Here is a 20,802-nt window from a genome sequence, read left to right as displayed (position 1 = left end):
ACCTTAAGGGTCATCCGTAGTAAAAAACGTCTTTTGGTGTAGTTTCAATAGTATTTTAGTCATATTGCCACATAATAGGGGAGGAATATGGCAGACTTTTGAAACGGTTTCCTGTTGTTTGCTAAATTAGCCTTAAAGTGATGTATTGCTTTTGTGACCTTATTTTAAAATTAGATTAACTCCGTCATGTACAGTATCCTGTGGCGTCACTTGTGTAGAAACTTTTGCAGACACAAACTACTAATTGTTCTGTATTTTCAGGTAGTTTAATCTGCGTGATATTAAATAATATGACAGATTGTTTTGACTTTGATTAATATTCTGGAATTTTTCCCCTTTTATTGCCTACCTGCCCATTATGCCTCAGTTGTAACGGTGAGTAAAACTATTTTTGTGTTACATACTCTGCATCTTTAAATTTTGCTTTACATAGTTTATTTTCAGTCATTCCTTTTTAAATTAAAACTGCCCACCGCTGCATGGCCCCTCCTCTGTGCTCTTTCCAGCAGCCCACACTCCAATGCAAAGTCCCAGCGTTAGTGTGTTTTTCCAGCCTTGTCTCAAACTCTCCCCGTTGACTTTATTTTGCTTCTGCTACTTCCTTTGAATACTGTATTTGCTCACCAGACCTCTCAGCTTTTTTAATGTTGTTAGCCCTGTATGCTGCATGACAAGTAGGGTCGTTTAAATTATTTAAAAGCATGCAGCATTTGGTTTGCCTGACGAGTCTGTAAAAATAGGTAGTGATTCTTTGTCACTTGAGGATCAGTCTTAAAAAGTCAAAGCACGGATGCTTACGCTGGGGAAGGCTGCCGCAAACAAAAGCCCCAAAGAACTGGTGAAAGACCACTGTCATTTTGCTGTTGTGTTTTCTGCAGAATGAATATATGAAAGATGATTTCTTCATTAAAATTGAAACATGGCACAAACCAGACTTGGGAACATTAGAAAATGTAAGTTTCAACTCTGGGCCTTCAGCGCAGATGCCCCTGGAAATGGGAATACTGTCCGTTTTGTCGTCACCAGAATGATCTACCTTAGACCTGCCTGTATGCCCCAGGGCGCGTCCGACCCTCAGTGGGGCAGGCGAGCAGCCAGCAGCAGGCGGGCTTTCCCGGGCAGCTGCCGCGCCTGGTGCCAGGGTGGGCCATGCTGAGGAGGCCGCTTCTCTCTGGGACAGAGAGAGCAGAGATAACATTCACAGGGCTTCCCCAAGCGGAGTTCAGCCATTAGTTTCAGATTTTTTTCATCTTTTCATCTCCATGTTTGCCAGAGTTCCTCTACCAGGCAAAATTGACTGCTTTAGTTTTTACCTCTGCTCCACTTGCCTGGGTTGATGTCAGAGAAATGGTCAAAAGGCGAGAGGGAAGAGCAATTTGAATACTTTACAGAAATATTGACAAGCTTCTGGTTTTTACAAGTTGGTGCACATTGATCACTAAAATAAATTTCCAGCAAACCATTTATTTAGGACTCAGTGTAATCATTAACTTTTGACAAGGTTTGTCAGAGAACTTGGGGAGGTATCCGTATAGATTGATGCCCTTGGCCCAGTGGCTGTCCAAAGTGTGGTCCCTGGACCAGCAGTGGCATCTAGGAGCTTGTTAGGAAGGCAGATTCTTGGCCTCCATCCCATACCTACTGAATTAAATCCCCATGGCGGGGGTGGGGGGGTCAGCATCTTCTCTGTTGGGGTACACACTCCAGTTTGAGAGCTGCTGTCCAGCCTTATGATACCCTATTAGAGGAGAGAAAGTTCGTGTTGTGGTAGATTCTGCCTTTATGTGATTGGTGCCAGTTAATAGAACTTTTAAATTTTAACTGGTAGTATTTGACTTGAGTTCTTCCTGATGATCATTTGACATTTCATGTTGTTTTTTTCATAGTAATTCTAAAATTTCGAATCTAAATGAGATGATCTGGTATGCTGTAGTCGGTGTATAAGTTCATGTCCCTTTTCCAGCTTTCAAATGAGCGGATCTGTGACACTTTTTAAACAGTTCTTGATTAATTCATAGAGTTTTAGAAATAAATGATTAATTAACGTGAGGACTGGAGGAATTGATATCCTACTGAAACTGGAAAGCTTTGGGATAATCAAATTCAGGATAGGTTTTAAAGCACACAGGGCAGCTTCTTGCAGTCTAATTATTATGTTTGTCTAGGACTTAAAGCTTGCAAGAACATTGTTGTATATTATTGGGTTAAACATAGGTTAGGTACATTTGGTTATATAGCTCATCTCTAAGGACTACTGGAAAATAATAGTGACAGATTTCTGTTAATTGGCAGCATCCTCACACCTCCCCCTTCCCCACGCTTGTTTTTTAGGGCTACAGGGGGTAACAAGATTTCTAGATCCCTTAAGACTTCAGACAACTAATTTAGTGTATGTGTGTATATATATATATATACACACATATATATATACACACACACACATACACAACTGTAATAGTTTTGCACAGTAAGAATATCTACAGTTTGTTGTGTTTCAATTATCTTTGTCATTTTTAGGTACACGGTTTAGATCCGAACACATGGAAAACTGTTGAAATTGTCCACATAGATATTGCAGATCGAAGTCAAGTTGAACCAGCAGTAAGTACTGCATAGTCCTCCATGACATTTTAACCTGCTGCCTCTTAAATCCAAAAGCTTTGTGGCCTGTAATGAGTCTGGAGTTCAGGTGTGGGTCTATACAGCAAAAAGATCCAGAGAGCAGGAGAGAAGATTTTATTTGTCTTTTGTGTGGATTTCACCTTTACACAAATGATCCCAATGAGAAATGCCGGTATACCTGAGATATATAGAGGTTTGTTTTCATTGAGGGGAAAAGGGACTAACAACATTATTTTATAAAAGATTCTCCCTTGAGCTTCTATAAATAATGTGGGTCCCTTATACTTTTAAAGTGTGCTTAAGAAAGCTTAACAGTTGTATAGCTTCCTAATCTTGATTTTTACTAGATGTAAATATTTGTACTTGAGGTTTTTGACTTAATAAAAACACTTTCCCCGCCCCCCAAAAGTGAAGACCTGCAGTCTCCCAAAGTAAGACCCTTGTATTACTTTGCTGCGGCTTCTGAATGTTAACTCTGTTTGTATCTGAGAGTGTGCTGGGTGCTGCTTGGTTTGGCAGGGCCCATGGTTGTGGGCTTTTTTATATGTTGAGACAACCTGTGACCCTTTTCCTGCTAGTCCAGAGAGCAGACGCTTTGAAACAAGAGTGGCCGGCGTCCCTTTCTGTCATGGTAAAGCCCAGTGTATTCAGTTAGATTTTGTTTCATGGACTTTCCATTTCGTTTACAGTGCTTATTATCTGAACTTGAGCAGTGTTGTAAGTTGAAAAGAAATAACCTAAACAAGTGCCTGGGTAGCTCAGTCGGTTAAGTGTCTGACTCTTGATTTTGGCTCAGGTTATGATTTCACTGTTTGTGGCATTGAGCCTCGTGTCAGGCTCTGTGCTGGCCATGTGGAGCCTGCTTGGGATTCCCTCCCTCTCCCTCTGTCCTTCCCTGCTCATGCTCTATCAAAAACAAAAACCCCAAACACTAAATAGTTTTGCTGCTGAAACTTAAAGGTAACCTTTCTAAAACAGAGGTGCCCCACCCACCTTTTCTCTGCAGTCACTGGGGTGGAACCCTGCTAGCAGTGACCTTCTGCCAGGCTGGGTCCTGTTCTTTTAGGGTATCCTCCTTAATAGAAGTGTAAACACTAATGAGTGACTATTGTCATAGAACTTCTTAAATTTTAGTTGTGCTATAGTTTGAAGTTACTTCAGTTTTTTGGGAGAATTCCACCTTTGAAATTGTATAGGATTTTTCTTAAATCCTCAGAAGTGAATGTATTTTCTGTTTTAAAATCAATATTCAAATATCTGTTTTGCCTTTTTTCCCCTGTCTTTTCTAGCCATGATTCACTGCATGTGAAAGAATGGTGGTAGGAGGAGAGTTCTTGGGAGTGAGCCGTGAGTGAGTCGGTTAGTGGGTCAGGCTGGGCCGGCCTACTGCCTGCACCGGCAGGTCACCAGGTTATGCTGAGCGGCCCTATGGGTACCCCAGGGAAGGCCTTCAGGTCGTATGTTGGTGTTCGGGAAAGTTGTGCTGGCCAGACAAAATTATCCGACCTAGTGGCTCGTGGGATTGCATTCTAGGTTGTTCTCCAGCAGAATACAGGACATTTTGAGGTTTGCTGGGGTCGTAAGAGCAGTTCTTTGTTCTTGTTCTCAGACTAAAATGGGCGCTCAGTGTTTGCAGGCATGAATGCAAGTGCAAAGAGCAGTTCAGGCTGATTGTGCAAGAGCCCTGGAGGCCCTTGGTCTTCTGCCTTCCCCCCCCAGCCTAGCCTTCAGCGAGGAGCAAAGGCCCTGCTGGCCCCGAGGATGCAGGACACCAGCACTTGAGGCCTTGCTAAGGCCGAGCGGGTGCTTCCTCGTGTGGACTATTGTTTGGGGTGTGTCCCTAGGGAAAGAGCTGGGTTGCGCCCAAATAGGAAAGGGCTGTACTGAGAGTCCATGGAGCTGTGGCTACATAGCATACATTCTGAAACTCGATTGGCTTCAGATTTTGAGGTTCTGCCACCTGCTGGCTATTTAGTCTTGGATAGGTTGCTTACTCTCTGCCTGATTATCTCACAGCATTAAAGGTGAGCACTTAGAGCACCGCCTGGTCTGGTAAATGTTCGCCATTATTGGCCACAGTTGTGCAGGAGTTCTGAGCCCTGTGTTCACACCAAGCATTGTTGGGGAGTAAATAAGTATGTATGTGTGGTTTTATTACTCAGTGTTGATAGCTCCTGTTTTCCAAGTTACATTTGAGAGATTAGTGAGATAGAAATTTATTTCAGAGCTTACTGAATTCATAGTACTTTATTGTGATGAAGTACACATAACATTTACCATTTTAACCATATTAAATGTACCATTCAGTGGCATTTTGTAAAAGTATATTCATACCACTGCCACCATCCAGTTCCAAGCACATCTTCATCACTGCCCAAGGATGCCCTGTACCCATGGCAGTCAGGCCCTTCTCTGCCCTCTCCCCAGCCTTCGGCTACCACTGATCTGTTCTCTGTTTTCGGGGATTACCTCTGCTGGATAATTCTACGACGTGGACTCCAGAACAGTACGTGACCGTCTGTGTCTGGCTTGTTACCTGAGCGTGTTTTCATCCTCTCTGTGGGATGTGCCCTTACTTCATTTCTGTCTGTGGTTGGTAACAGCCCAGTCTGTTGATGTGCTCACCTGTGCATGGACATTTGGGTTGTTTCCATCCTGTGGCTGTTGTGACTAGTGCTGCTGTGGACGTTGTGTCACAGTAGTTGTTTGTGTGTTTTGTCAGTTGTGAATACTAAAAATAGAGAGCTGATACCATGTAGGGATGCTCAGACCTTTTGGCGTCCCAAAAAGAACCCTGACCTATGCATTTACTGCTGTCAAAGGGGAGAGAGAACTCTGTGTGCTGGGAGGTGAGGCTTCCCTGGGCAGTTTCTAAACCCAGAGGTGTGTTGTGTGAAGGCTGGTGGGCGGGGTGAGTTGTGGGGCCAGCACCCATCCCAGCAAGGAGGTGGGGAAGAGATGTTGTGGGCGGGGGCTCTGGGCCTCCCCTTCTCTTCCTCTCATCCTCTTCTTTCCACACTTGGGGCACATTCACCTTCCCTTCAGCTTCCACCCCATCTGTTTGGCCTTGAATAGTTAATGTTTGTCCTAGGATTAGCGTCTAGTGCAAACACCTGGACCACCCGGCCATCCTTCCTTCAGTTTGATTTTCTGTTTTGATTGGTTTATTTGATTCTGCTCTTTTATGTTCCTTGAAAATTCTGGTCCATGGTGTTGGGAAACATACACATTTGCAATTCTCAGGTGACAGCGTTGTCCTAGCAGTGCATGGGTATTGAGCGCCTGCTCACTGTGCTGCCGGACGAGCCCTGCAGCGTGTCCAGGGCGGGCACAGGGCCTCCGGAGGCTTGCAGTCCGGGCGAGGCCAGCCCAGCACAGTGCAACGCTGAACAAACGGCAGAGGCTTGTGTGTGGTCCATAGTGCTGCAGGGTTTCAGAAAAAAGAACAAATGATGTGTGAGGGTGAAAATCTGGGAAGACGGAAAGGAAGAGTCGTAACATGAGGAAGAGTAGGATTAGATGGTGAAACAGTCCACCCCCACCCTGGTGTTACATTTTTCCTTCTTACTCTCCTCACTCTGACAAATTGTAAGTTTATTTGTTTTTCTCTTCTCCCTAAGTAGAGATTGCACCTCAGTGGGAAGAATCTTTTCACTCTGAACTGTGTCTCCCCAGCTCCTTGAAGTGCCTGAGCTATATAGTAGGTACTTAGTGGAGGAAGGCATTGCAGGCAAGTGGAGGTGCAGGTGCGTTACCGACATGGAGGGGAAAGTTGGGATTGTTTTTAGAATTGAAGGGGACCTGAGCTACCTCGGCCTCATTGCTTTCAAACTGTGCTTTGTATATTCCTAAAACTTCATTGGAGCTGACCAGTTTCTCGGGCTGTCCGGACGGAGCGACTAGAACGTGTGGCTGAGGAGTTCCCACTGTCCCCCTCTGCCAGCACAGTCTTGCCTGTCTGACATTAGTCTTCACCATGATACTACTTTGAACACACAGTTCCGCAGCTACGCAGAGTGTGATTTCAGGCCTAACCACCCTGTTTGACAAGTGAGGAAACTGAAGCCCAGATAAACAAGTCTTTCTCCAGATCACTTAGCCAGTGCCAGAAATGGGAATTCTAACTCTCAATCCAGCGTTCTTTCTGCCGACCTTCCAGTCCTTTGTTTCAGAGCTAAGGCACTGCTTTGTCACTCATCAGGCTTCTGTCTTCCTTTCCCCCTGTTTTCTCTGGCCTCCTTCTGGGCCTCCTTCCTCTCCATCCAGGCCCGTGTGTCCTAGGGGTCAGATCATTTCTTCCAGGGAGATTTCATCCACATTGGAATCCTCTCCCCTTCTGCTCTTACCCATTTCACTGATGCATCTTGGTCTCCATGTTCACAAGCCCGTCACTTCCCAGAGCGTGGGCTTCATCACTGTTCACTGAGTGAGCCTGATGAGCTTGAGGAGGAGGATGAAATTAACCTTCGTGAGTCAACATCTTACAAGACCAACTCAGTGTCAACTTGATGACACCTGGGTTGGCAAGGAGCGTGAAGAAACAGGCACTCACATTGCCTGTAGGTGTGTAAATCAGCACAACCTGTTTTGCAGAATTACAAACGAACATGCCTTTGACCTAGCAGAATTCCATTTCTAGGAATTGATCCTACTCAGTGTAAAGTGACGAATATATAAACTTAAGACTGAAAATAGTCTGAAGTCTAAATGTTTCTCCATCAACAGGGACTAAAAACCTTATGGGTCACCTGTATTATGGAGTTCAGTTCGATCACTAAGAGGGAGTGAGCTCTAATTTGTACTGATCAGGAATCCTTCACAAGGTAATGTGGCGGAAGAAGGATAAAAAAGAGAATGTATAGGATGCTTCCATTGGAAATAGTGTAAAATGGAGAAAAAGGGATCGGCATGCATGTACTTGCTTGTGTATGAGACAGTCGAGAAGAAAGTGAAAGACGGTGGTGATCCCTTCATGAGCGGCGGTGTGGGAGCTGGGCGGCCGGGGACAGGCTGGGAGAGTCAGGGTCTGTCAGAAGTGTGTGCATTGAACCGTCCTCTGGCCCGGTGTGTTGGTTCGCCACAGCTGCATGACAGGCATCACAGATGTAGTAGCCAGGGAAGGCAGCCTCATCAGAGGAGTGCCGCTCTGCCGGACACACGTGGTGTGTCGTGAGAGTCAGGGGCAGAGCTTGTACAGGAGTGTGACTCGTTGTGGGGGTCCTCTTGGCACATGTCTGCCATGCCATTGGTCAGTTGTTAGTACCTAAACCTTGCTCTCCAAGGATTCAGGTGACACTAAAACTGAGCGTACAGTGACTATGACTGAACCGGCACTGCGGATTTTTCTCTGGATACCTTGTGAAGGTGTGTGGTCTCTCAGCTCAGGCTGTGGCACCTTAACCCCTGCAGGTTTTGGCCTCAGTTTGACTGAATCCATCGTTTTCACCTGGTTGTTAATGAACTCTGGCTTTTCTTGAATGAGCTACTTTTTATAAAAGCTTCTTGAATGGCTGAATTTCTTTCCTGCTTATTACATGCTTTAAAAGAAATAAAAGCTAATTAGTAATTTTGGCAGAGCCAGATCTTCCCAGTCAGGAGTAATGTGAAATAGTTGGGAGTTCAAGAAACCCAAGAATTTGGGGGACACCTGGGTGGCTCCATCGATTAAGCATTCGACTCTGGATTTCCACTCGGGTCATGATCTCAGTTTGTGGGCTTGAACTCCATGTTGGGCTCTGTGCTGCTAGCATGGAGCCTACTTAGAATTCTCTCTCTCCTCTCTGCCCCTCCCCATGCATGCATGCTTGTGCATTTGCTCTCAAAAGTAAATAAAAGGAACTTTATGTAAAAAACCAAACAAAACCCAAGAATTTGCAAGGGACTCTTGACTCTTAACTCCACCTGGTGGGGGGTTTCTGTTACTGCAGGTGGATTTAAGACAAATACAGCCCTGAACAGTTTAATTCACAGTGACTGGTGATTACTTTAAGGATCAACTCTCTGCTGGGTTGCTGATGTCAGACAGCTCATATATCACTCTCCTGGTAGACTTTGCTGTTTTTTGGTCATGCTTATGAACTGTACCTCACTGTGCATAGGAGGGATATGATTAGACCCACAGAGTAACTAAATATTTCAGTGGATGCTTTGACATATTTACATAATTGAAGGGTGACATTGGCACAATAACTCTAGGAACAAGAATTTGTTGTAAAAATCTGTCAGTGTGACCCAAGGTCACAGAGTCATTTGCTGCAGAAATTATGTGTATATAATAAAATGTGTGTATAAAATATGTGTATATATACACACACACATATATGTAAAAATAGATGGTTTATTCATTTTTTTGTTGATGATTACTTATGGAAAGTGTGTATAGGACTGTTGCTATAGCCATCATTGTCTGTAATTTCCTAGAAGATACATGATTGCCTAATGAAACAAGCTAAGGATTTTGGGATTTCAGCATAAATGTCCCACACCACCCCCCGTCCCCCATTTCCTTTGACCATTATACAAAACTGGTTTCTGTTTTGGGGGAAAGAGGTATTGGGCTTTGAAGTGAAGTATTAAGGTGTTACATCCTTTATGAAGGAAACCTCCTTCTGCTTGGCAAGCCATTCCAGCAGAACACATCTCTAAGCCCCGTCCCCTCCTCCATCCCCACACCATCCCATCCCCTCTTCATTTCGGATCTGAGGTACCGTATCAGCTCTTTTCTTTCCAGCAAGATATTCGGTGCATGATATCAGTGAGCTTTTAATAAAGGTTTGGTGAATCAAAAAGAACTTGCAGATTTTTTCCCTTCGTGTTCAGAAAGGAAGGGGGAGAAGGCAGTTTTGAGGAATTGAAGTTTTTATCATTCACGTACTAAATGAACAAAATGCTGCTTTAGTTTTGTTACTAACCGTAGGTGATGAAGTAGGTGATATGCCTTCAGTTCTAAAAGTTCATTTCTGAATGAGCAAGTATCTTTCTGTCAGACTGAAAAATGTTTTAGTTAGATCAAATTGTAATGAATCAAGGTTTTCTCTAGCATACGGAAGATACCAGAGTGTAATTTTTTGAAATTTCTACAGTTGCTGTTGATACATAACCACAATAAAAAAGTTGAGAATTCTTTAAACGTCCTGATGAAACGCACATGCGTATCTTCAACGCTTTTCCAAAATATATACAAATGAATCAGTTGACATCTGCTTCTGCTTTTTTTTTTTTAAGGTATAAATGTGAATCTGGCCCCTTTTAATCATCTCCAGCACTTTGTCTAAGTAGCTTTTCATGATTTGTATACAAAAGTCACTTCCCAGGAGAGGAAGACCCTTTAAAGTGTAAGCCGAAGTGTACACACGATTAACATCAGAGAGACCTTCGTTTTTGGAAGTAATTTGAAAGAAAATGAGCACGGTTTAAAAAACAGAAAGAAATTGGAACCACATTTTTAGGTATTTATGTGTAACCAGAAAGGACTGTATCAGCCTTCCTCTGTAGTATATGCTTTCTCTGTCGTATATGCTGTGACTTTGTTATTTCCAAGAATTTATTTAAGTAGAAGTAGTGTTTAAATCAGAATTTTAAGGCTCACAGGTCTAAAAAATGACATAGTTGAACATCTGTTTTTTCAGTGTAAGTAATAGCAAATACTGGTTGTAGGAAAGCATGTTAGGAAGACATCGTATAAAAGTACAGATCTATTCCATGTTAAAATGCAGCACATTTAAGAGGGAGTGAATTTTTTCCCTCCTATTTCATCATGTTGCAGTGTATTGTTTGTAGTGGAAGGTTTTTCCCAAATGAAGCATTTCAAAACCAAGACTTGCCCAGTTCTGTAACTGTAGTGGTGTTCAGCACATCAGGTTGTCTCTGGTTCACAGAAGGGATGCGCAGGGTGTGCTCTGACTGATGGGGTCTGTCTGGGGGACTTCTCTGGAGAGCTTGAAGGAGCCCCTTTGAGTGTGAGTGACCCAGGAAGACTGTGCTCCTAACCTAAAGCTCAGATTCCATGCATGCCTCTTATTTCTCTTGTTCTTTCTACCTGCCTCTTACTGTCTTGTTCCTCCTTACTCGCAGTCCCCTCATTCTTACCTGCCCACGAGTCATATTTACCCCAAGTCTCCACCTTTTCTCCCAGTCCCTCTCATTTGCAGATGCCCCTCTGGGGAGCGGTGGGGAGGGAGTGACTTGCAGTGTGGGTGCCAGTGCCCCAGCAGCTCTGCAGCCCTCAGGCCTGCCCTGCAGAGCTGGACTTTCTGAGCTCTGGTCCTTGGGTCCCCACACACTGCCAAACTCTGGACCGCCCTCTGGGCCAACTGTTTGCAGCAGAACCTTCCCCTGAGCAGCTTTTCCAGCACAGGCTCCGGAGCACCATGTGGCTCCACTCCCTAGTCACAGTGCTTTCCCCACACCCCGGGGGACACTGGCACTCCCTGGTGAGGGGTGGGCTGCTGATAAAGCTCACCCTTCCTCCCTCCTCTCTCGGTCCAGCCCTTTGTTCCAGCCCTTTGGGCCTCACCCCCCTGTTTGTTTTCCTTTGGAGAAGACCCCCCCCCCCCCGCCGCCGACCTCCCCCCGTGGCTAGGGGCAGTCGGTACTTGTGGGAATCCCAGCTATGGGCCGGGTCTGCCCACAGGTCCAGTTCTCTGAACATTGCTTGGAAGTGAAGAGGTTCTTTTCAGGGCTCCGGAGGCCTTCTGGGGAGTGCTGTGACTACCTCCCAAGCCTGCCGCTCAGAGCCTTAGCTAGGACTCTGGCCAAAACGCTTAAGGCCCTTTCCTTTCAAGCTTGGTCTGTCTAGAGCCGCCTGTTAGAAATGCAGATTTTTTAGCCCCCTGTAACCCTCTGGGCTCCATCTAGCTCTCCAGACGATTTCTGCACATGCTTACACTTGGACCTGCTCGAGTACACTATACAGGGTGAGGGCTGCACAGTGGGTTCTCTCCGAGGATCATGGTCTAAAACATTCCCCCCACCCGTTATTTTTACTTAAGGAGTTTGTTCCCAGGGGGGACGTGCTGTAACTTCCCTGAGCCACATGAGCCCTGGAAAGAGAAATCAGGACTCAAAAGTGGGGCTGCTAACTTATTTTTGTCTTTCTAGAGCATCTTCTCACCATATGATGTTCCTTCCTTTGCAGTATGTTAATTAAGAGCATGCTTAATTTATTTAAAACAAATAATCAACCACTTGCTCTTCTTTCCATCTCCCCTGTTCCCCAAAACATCAGTTTCATTAGTGACATTGGTCACCTCCTCGCGTAGCTGCTAAATTCTGGGATATTTTGAAATTTGCAAATGTGCAATAGAATAATAAAAGGATTGGAGCCCCTAAGTTGGTGCGGGCGCTTACAGAGAGCACCATACGTTTTCTCTTATGTTCATTTAGCAAACATCTTTTGGAACTCTGTTTGCTCTGTGTTGGTATGGTAAATATTTTTCCAGATAAAAGAGTAATTGTATCTGTCTGAAGGGTGTGCAAGAGCCTTAATCAGCAAACACAATGAAGTTTCTCCACGACTTGGAGTTGGTTGCTTACGCGGTGTGGTGGGCTGAGTAAGTGTGCCTCTACCAAACCCCCCGCCCCCCACTGATACAGACCTACAGACTGGTGCTGGGTTCTAGGCTGCAGCCAAAGTCTAAGTTCAAACACGGACTAGAGCCTCGAGGTTTGGAGTTTGGTATTTAAAAGAAGAGTTCTAGCCCGCCTTAGTTGGACACTAAAAGGTGATAAGGGAATTGTTGGGGTCTTCTAAACTCCTTTGAGCCGGTTGTAGAAATTCTGTGGTAATCCTTTTAAGGATTGTGACGTTCAAAGAAAATGAGTTAAAGTTTGTGCTTGTTGCTTGTTCTTTCTGGCATTGGCCATTTGTTCCTTGTGTAGGATCCATTTATTTGGTATGTTTTGGTAGGCAGAACAACGTCCCTTTTGAGTTGAGAGTAGAAATGGGCTAATAAACCGCACCTGATTTTCTGAAGTCATATTTGCTTTTGAAAAAGGAATATTTAAGACTTGCTTTTCCATGCATTTAGCTGTTTATACTTTGAATGCACCGTTCCCTTGTTTGAGTGTTAAAACAGTCTGACACTTTTTTTTAAGTTTATTTATTTAGAGAGTCGTGAGGAGGGCAGAGAGAGGGACAGACAGAATCCCAAGCAGGCTCCACGCTGCCAATGCAGAGCCCACCTTGGGGCTCAATCCCACAAACCGTAAAACTGTGACCTGAGCTGAGATCGAGTCAGATGCTTTGCCAACTGAGCCACCCAGGTGCCCTGAACAATGGCCCTTTTTAATTGTTTTAAACCATGAGTGTATATTGTGTTTAGTTACTGCTTTTTTTTTTTTTTTTTTTAAAGATAGTTTTCCCTGAAAGTCAGCCTTGGAAAGCTGATGGAACTTGGTTTAATTTATTTGGGCATGTACATTTTGGTCACACCTCAAGCAGTACTTGCTGCTTGTTCCCTAGGAAGAGACTCGGGCATACCTTCCTGCGACCAGGCAGTGCCCAGATGTTACACACTTGAGTGTGCGGTCTTGGCAACATCTGCTTTACTGTACTGCCTTTAGAAGAAATGTGATTAATTTCAAGGAAATGCAAGCATCATAAAGTATGCTTTCTAAATCTTAATAAGATTAAATTTTTTCCTTTGGAAACATGAATTCTAGCTAGAAAAAGTTACATATTAAATAGCTCTGACTTTGGGAAATTGTTAATATTTGTCAACTTTTGATTCACACAAGTGACATTTTTGGGGTCAACCTAATAGACTTTCCAAATTAATCTTTGATGGGTAATAAACCTTAGCAGTCAGCACCAACCCTTGCTCCATTTCATCATCTCTCACGGCTTTCAAAAAGTTCTGCATTCTAGATGTTGCTTTTGTTCCAACTATAGCCGCTTGCTTCCTAAGAAGGGCTTTCTGCTTTTCAGAGCTGTGCAGTGGCTACCTAATTCTTCAGCCCTGAAAAGGGCTTTTGTTTATTAGAAGTCTGTGGCTGAGAGCAGTGAGTCCAAGGAGAGCCTGTGGCTGCCAAATGCGGCTTCAGTCATTCTCTTTGGCGTGAGCAGACACTCCATCCGGTGGAGCACCTCTTCCTTTCGCCATTACAATGAACCTAGACTAAGCATCTGTAGTTCCTCTCTGGTGTATGTGCGAGAGCTCCAGAAGCTCCTTATTAAAGTGTGTGCAGGGTGTGGAGGGGGGACAGGTGACCCAGCTCCTAACTGTACTTGTAGCCCCCTTGAACTCGGGGGAAAGAATAAAACAACTCAAGTACAGGTTTTAAGGTAGCGGTGATGTTGCGTTTGCCTGAGAAACTTCCACTTGTCAAATGCTTGTCTTGTCTCACCTTTCCATGCTGGGAAGCAAGCCACCTTTATGTAGTAAGTTATAGAGGTTTACCCCCCATCCTTAAAGGAGATACAAGTAAAGGTAGGCATGGTTTTTTATTAAAAAGAAATGTAAAAATGTTTCCCACTTTATTCTGCTTCCTTATATGGTCAACTTTTGGAACTCTTAGAAGATTTACATCCAGCCATGGATTTGGAGAATGTCGTAGTGTATTTGAAGGCATAGTTGGATGGCAGTGCCCCCTTGTGGGAAAATAACATATTGCTGAGCTCATGCTTGGTTGTCTTAGCAAGGACTTTTAAATTTCTCTTACAAATCTCCACGTACAAGTATATTTTGCACAAAACGCTTTTTCACTAGAACCTGCTAACTTAATGTTTACTTCTGATCTCTTCCATATTTAAAAAATAAAATAGTAGAGAAGGCGGTGGAGGTGCTGGGGTGTGAAGTATAATTGCTCCAGTTTCTGGATAGAGGGAAGAAACGCCTTTTTGAGAAGCTGAAAAAAGTTGCATAAACAGCTTCACATCGAGCTTTTTAAAGTGTATTCCTTATAAAAGCCCCTATCTGCTTTTTAAAAAAGCAGTATAACTCTTTAAAAAATTTTAAGTTTATTTTTGAGAGAGAGAGAGGCACACAACATGAGTGAGGGAGAGGCAGTGAGAGAGGGAGACACAGGATCTGAAGCAGGCTCCAGGCTCTGAGCTGTCAGCACAGAACCCGACGTGAGGCTCGAACTCACAAGCCATGAGATCATGACCTGAGCCGAAGTCGGACGTGCAGCCAACTGAGCCACCCAGGGCCCCCAGCAGTATAATTTTCGTAGGGAAGGTTCTCCAGGCAGAGAGGGACCAAAGAGTCCCTCCAGTGCTTGAGTCTCCTCAGAAGATAACGTGTAAATCACATCACATGTTTGCAGTTAAAAGTGTAGTGGTTGGCCAGGGTGTTGACAGAGCAGCATCGAGTCTTGGCTCTTCTGCTCCATGAGGGCACGAGGTCTCGCTTCCCCACCCCCAGAAGTCTATCACCTGTGTTCCAGCGCTGGGAGCTTAGCTGGGAGAGCGTGTGTGCCTGGCATCTAATAAGTCCTCCAAAGACAGTAGCAAGAATGGTGCTGTTTATTGGATTCTGCTCTTGCTGTTAAAAAAAAAAAAAAAAGGTTTTTTTTTCCTGCAATTGTTTCCTACTTAATGTTTGTTAAATTGGTGCTAATGGGTTAACTGGGGTCCTGGAGCTTAGGAACAGCTGTGTCTGGGGTCAGCTCATGAACCAGCACGGACATGTTGCTGGAAAGGGCTCACCTGAATATTCATTAGGGTTTCCCTCCCTTGTTTTAGTTTAAGGAATTTGATAGAATAGGTTTTATGATCTGTCATTTAAGGAGATAAATACATTTTTGTTAGGTAAGACTTTTCCTGAACATATTACTTATATTTCAGGCATTTGCAATTTAATCATTCAATATGTAATGTTTAACATTGATATCAAGAGTTTAAAATATCTTCATTTTAGAATGTTGTAACAAGTATACAAACATAGTAAATTGGTTGTAGTAACAATGTGTATTTGTGCATGAAATGCAGGCTTACCCAAACCAGTAGCCCACCTATCTGAGGGCAGGGCTGAGGAGTGGCCCACCAGCCCTGGGCTATCCAGGAACTCCTTATCCCACCCACCAAGGGCTTACTCCTTTCCCCCTCACCTGCCGGCATCTCATCCAGAACACAACTGTTTGGTTCCCCGCAGGTTTGTAGGAGATGGAGTCTGTCATTTCAGACTTTTTTTTCTTTTTTAACTTTTATTTATTTTTTTCTAAGTGGTGTGGGGCTCAAATTTAACGACTGCTAGATCAAGCGTTGCATGCTCTAACAACTGAGCCGGCCAGGCGGCCCAGTCCAAGCTTTTGGTTGTAACTTCCTTTCAGAGCTGAAATTGATTTCTTTCTATTTCTCTATTAATTTGTAACCTTCCAAAGTCTTTGGAGGTCTGCCTTCCTAAGCACAACAGTGTTGGCGATCTCTGGAAGAATGGCTCTGCCCTGGCCCGGCCCGACCCTGACCATTCTAAGCTGTGGCCACCTTTCAGCACAGAGCTCTGTGGGCAGCCTATGCCTGCTTCCCATGCTCAGCCCCGCCGCTGCTCCCAACCCCAGATCTCTGGGCAGGGTCTCTGTGAAATTAAAACAGTCACAAAAAAAGTGTTCTCTTCAGCCCGTAGGTTTCACTGAATTTCTCTGTTCTGAGTGCAGTTGTTTAAAAATTCGCCTTGTAGGATTCATTGGTGGGAAGCCGGTAAGGATTAATGAGAAGGCTGAATTAGAGAATATTTTTAATGCAGTTTTGTTCCTCTGAGGTACATTCAGTAACAGAAACTAGGCCAACAAGTTATTGACAATTAGTGGTCCTTTGGGAATCTGCTTTAATGAATAGATAAGAATGATTTGTAATTAGCATAATAATTATATGCAAATGAATGCTTCTGAATTGCTCTAAAACACTTCTGAACTGTTTAAACAGCCCTCCTGAGATCTTGTTACTTTATTAATTTGTGTAGCAAATCTTTTTTTCATAGATCACGCAAAGATAAACTTCAGTCCAGCCCCTGTCCGAATTATTATAAATTCCAAGGTGGTAGGACCTGAATTAATGAGATTTACTTATACTATATTAATGGTGCTCTGTGGGAACCTGAAAGGGTGAGGAGTCCTTGGGGAGATGTAATTAAAAATAGGAAAGAAAGCTGCTTATTTGAAAATAACTGTTGAAATGAGTTTCTTAAACAAGTTCGTAAATGTTCCTTGTCTTTACACTTCTGTTACTTGCTATTGCAAAATTTAAAGCAAACATTTTTTTTTTTTTTTTTTTTTTAACGGGCTTCCCCTCTGGAGCCTGGCTTGAATTTTGTCAGCTCCAATTAGTTATGCGCTGGGGTCAGTGGTGATAGGATCCAGGAACGCCTTGTTTTCCAAGTACCACAATATGTACTGAAAAATGAAGCGCTGTGTTAATAGATGATGTTTGTTATTTATCTTCATATTTAATTTGGTTTTCTCCCCCTCATCCTGGTCTTTACTTTTAGGATGTGATTAGTGGAAATCAGCTTTGCTAGGTTAAGCAGCGATACTCATGCATTCGCAACTTCGTGATTATCTTTGAGCTATTTGAATAGACATCTAATTAATCATCTTGTGCTAAAGGAAAGCATTTTCCGGCAGGCTGCAGGATCCTAATATCTCTCTCAAGTTTTTATTTTTGCCCCATAGAATTGTTGCTTTGTGCTGCGGGTGGGGGCGGAGTTGGTGCGGGGGTGGGGGTGGTGCCCTTTCCTGAGCAGGTGTGGAGGCTGCCAGTGCTATGACTTAGGCACTCTCATTTAGCCTACCTTTAGCCGCACCTGTGGTGACCCATGCGTGGTTCTGGAAGCCGTTTCTGGTGTCTGGAGCTCATCTCGACTTTTCCACAAGCTGTCAAGAAGCTCCTACCGGTCCCTCACCTCCTACTCGCTTCCCCATTCATAATCATTGTTTAAATGATTATATATATGTTATAACATATATATATATATATGTTATAACTCATAATCATGAGTTAAATCTGGGCTCAAGGACACTTGGGTTAGCTCAGCACTGATTTTGTACTTGCATTTTGGGGGACAGCCACTATGCTGAAAGATTCATAAAACTAATATTCTTTGTCTTCACCAGAATGAAGCTGGTTTCTGTTGAGAGTTTCTGTTGTGAGCTGTAGAGAGTAACAGATGTACACCCAAGAGGTAGCACGACGTTTGTATTCCAGTGACAGAAAACAGCTATTTGTAAGAATTTAATGAATGTATTCTGTGGCTCCAGCATGGAGACTCAGTAAGCCATTTATTTACCATATTATATTTTATTTGTTCTCCAAAGGGTGTCTTGACTTTCACTTGCCTCCTTTTTTACTTAAGTGAGAGTTTTCAATTAAATAGAGTTGTATTAACACTAATCCGAATCTACCTTATGCTGATACCGTTGTGTTTTCCTGTTGTTGAGGCGCTGGTATTGGTGGAGTGAGCAGTGTCTAGGGACGTTACACCTAACTTGATAATGATGGTTTTACCGAGCCCTTATCCTGGCCAGGCCTCTGGGCATCACACAGACGATTAAAATTTGATCATAAAAATTTTTAAACACAGTGCACCTTAGCAATAAGATATTTCTACTTTTAAACGTGATTTTAAAACTCATTTTAAAAATACATTTCCCTGGCCTGGTGAATTTGCTTTCTTTTTTTCCCAAGGATTACAGAAAGTGCATAGCAAATTCAGCCTTCAGAATACCCAGGAGCTGAAGACTCAAGTAGGCTACAGCTGTCTTCACCCACAGTATTCTAAAGGAACTAATGAGATGAGAAGTCTGCAGCTGGTGGCAAGCACAATAAACCATGAGCCAAGGGCTTCTCTTCATCAGAGCCTCCCCTTTCCCCATGGGACCCCAAAGGAGACAGAATACTAACAAAGCCAGCAGGCTGTCTCATTCCACACTATTGCTCATTTGCAGCTATAATTGGTAGCTGAGGTTGCATTCTGTATGCTGGAACTGTCATACATGAAGGAATATATTTGTTCATTGTGATACGGATATAAATCGGCCAGTTTTCAAATACAGAAAGACCAAACCAGATACCTAACAATAAAATTGTAGCAAAGAAGATATTGTTCAAAAAAATTAAATGTTTTGTTATAAAGGTACGAAACTGAGGTTGTTACAGCTACACCTGCTTCCTGCTTTTTAATACCTTGCCACTTAATTCAACTGATTAAACATTTACGTATTCAAACTAGCGTTAAAAAAAAACAAAAATTCCTAGGTTTTGACAAGATGCATTATCCTCATCTGTCAGGGTTAAGGTGCTATTGTTAATAATTGGGTCTTGTTACACTTTCAGTGTAATATCTTTAATGTTTGCTGGTTTTTAGTCAAGAGAAAAAAGCTGGGAAGACTTACCTTGGAGAGAGAGATGTGTTTGTGTGTATAATATTTTATATGCACATACTCCTGCCTTAGAGGCAGATCCACTTTGATACCTCTGCCGCTGCTGCTGCTGCTGCTGCTGCTGCTGCTGCTGTTGCTACTGGGTGTTTTTGAAATGTGTTTTGCTTATCTGGCAGTTGTGGACACACTCCTGCTGCCTCCTGTGTGGTGCACCAGAATGAGCCAAGCACAGAGACCAGGAAGGCTTGAGTGGAAGTCTTAGGGTGGGAGCACTGTACCACTTACTCCTTGGGACGAGGCGGCGTAGATGTTCTTCCTGGTGGGGTTTTCCTCTGTAATTCTGTGAATCCTTAGTCCAGAAAGGTATTGTCGTGAAGGTATCATGGTGTATGTACCTGGTACTAAGAAGGCCCGAAAGTAGACTTTCTGCAACAGTGTATTAGGTTCAGAGTGGAGAAGTTTTGAAGTGTTACTCTGTGTTCTTCAGTTAATATGTCAGATAGGCATTGAAAGGCCCTGCGGTGGGCATCCTGGTACGGAGCTGGATAAGGGCCTGAAGGAGTGTCGTCAGTGAAGCCTACCTGACCCTCACTGGTGCGTGCCGTAGCTGTAGGGTGGCCCTGCGGGCCCCGGCTCATCAGTTCTTAGGCTCCCTGCCCTCTTCTCCTCACCTTTTAGTACACTGAGAGCTAGGGTTCGTCTTCCCGTTCCGGCATGCCTTATTGGCTGAGTGCTTTCCTTCTTAATGCCACATAAAAACAGTGGAGCATCTCTTAGATTTAGAAAATGTGCTTACTCTTCGGCCCATGCCAGGCTCCATAGTAGCTCACATTTCGCATTAAGAAAAAAATTGGGACTGCAAGCCCACAGTGAGTCACATCTGAGATGGTATAAGTCTATGAAAGTGCCCCCCCCCCACCCCCAAGTGAGTTGAAATATTAAACAGTGGCCAGGCCTCTGGACATTATGCAGATAGTTAAAAATTTAGTCACAAAAAATTTTAACATATGCCTTTGCAATTAAGGTTTTCCTACCTTTAAACCCGATGTTAAAACTGATTTTTAAAATGCCTTTCCTTGGCTTGTGTCCATTGATTTCAATTCTGATTCTGAGTCTCTCCATTCTCTATTGGCAGTTAGCTCCTACTCTCTGGGGCTTCTGTCCTCCTCTCTTTGTCTGACTCTTCCTTTCTCTCAGCTCCACTGCGACTTTCTAGAGCTGGTAGGTGCCGGTTCTCCTCGTGCCCTCAGCCCCCTGGCTCCCCTCTTAGCATCCTGCACGCTACCCTCTATGTGCTGGCTACTGAATAGATTCGAGTGAGGGACATGGTGTCAGAAGCGATTATTTGATAGGATGTGAAATATTTTCAATTTTGGGGAAAAGTGAGCTTGTTCCTAGATTTTACTTCCAAGCCGCTGACCTAGGGAAACAGTTTATGGCGTTGCATGATTGTTTACATTAGCAGGATGGCTGATTTCGCACTGTGAACCTCCGTGTATAGACCACCTCTACAATCGATTCCTGTCTCAGCAGTGAGGTGGTTAATTTGGAGGGTGCAGCTCTAAATTGGAATTTAAGAATTCACATTAGTTGACAAATTGACCTTTCTGTGATGTGCCCAGACATGTGAGGTAACTCCAGTTTTCTGACCCCCTGGAGGCGGCTTGTCCTGGTCTGTCGTACCTGAGTGCTGCCTGACCCAATGCCTGATACCACATTGCATACCTTAAAGCAGCATGACTCAGGGTAGCCAGCTAAATTTGCTTGTGAAATAAGTTTAGCATCCTGTTGGGGCCTTTTTGAAAATTTTGTTTTCTATGTGAATCTCATGTTTTTCCTCCTTCACACAATTTATGTATAATT

General features: G+C 43.7%; 1 protein-coding gene across 2 annotated transcripts in view; it reads left to right on the top strand.

Moving 5' to 3' along the window:
* PITPNB (phosphatidylinositol transfer protein beta) overlaps positions 1–20,802 on the top strand; it is a 65,322-nt gene that overhangs the window by 21,696 nt on the left and 22,824 nt on the right. For both annotated transcript variants that reach the window (XM_039225204.1, XM_039225214.1), the window contains exons 5-7: positions 368–375; positions 879–953; positions 2,518–2,601. In XM_039225204.1, coding sequence (XP_039081135.1) covers positions 368–375; positions 879–953; positions 2,518–2,601 — 167 coding nt within the window. The remainder of the gene's footprint in view (positions 1–367; positions 376–878; positions 954–2,517; positions 2,602–20,802) is intronic.

This window comes from Hyaena hyaena, unplaced genomic scaffold, assembly GCF_003009895.1.
Source record: "Hyaena hyaena isolate Hyena2069 unplaced genomic scaffold, ASM300989v1 scaffold_19, whole genome shotgun sequence".
Classification (NCBI taxonomy): domain Eukaryota; kingdom Metazoa; phylum Chordata; class Mammalia; order Carnivora; family Hyaenidae; genus Hyaena; species Hyaena hyaena.
This window is presented reverse-complemented; position numbering and strand designations above follow the sequence as displayed.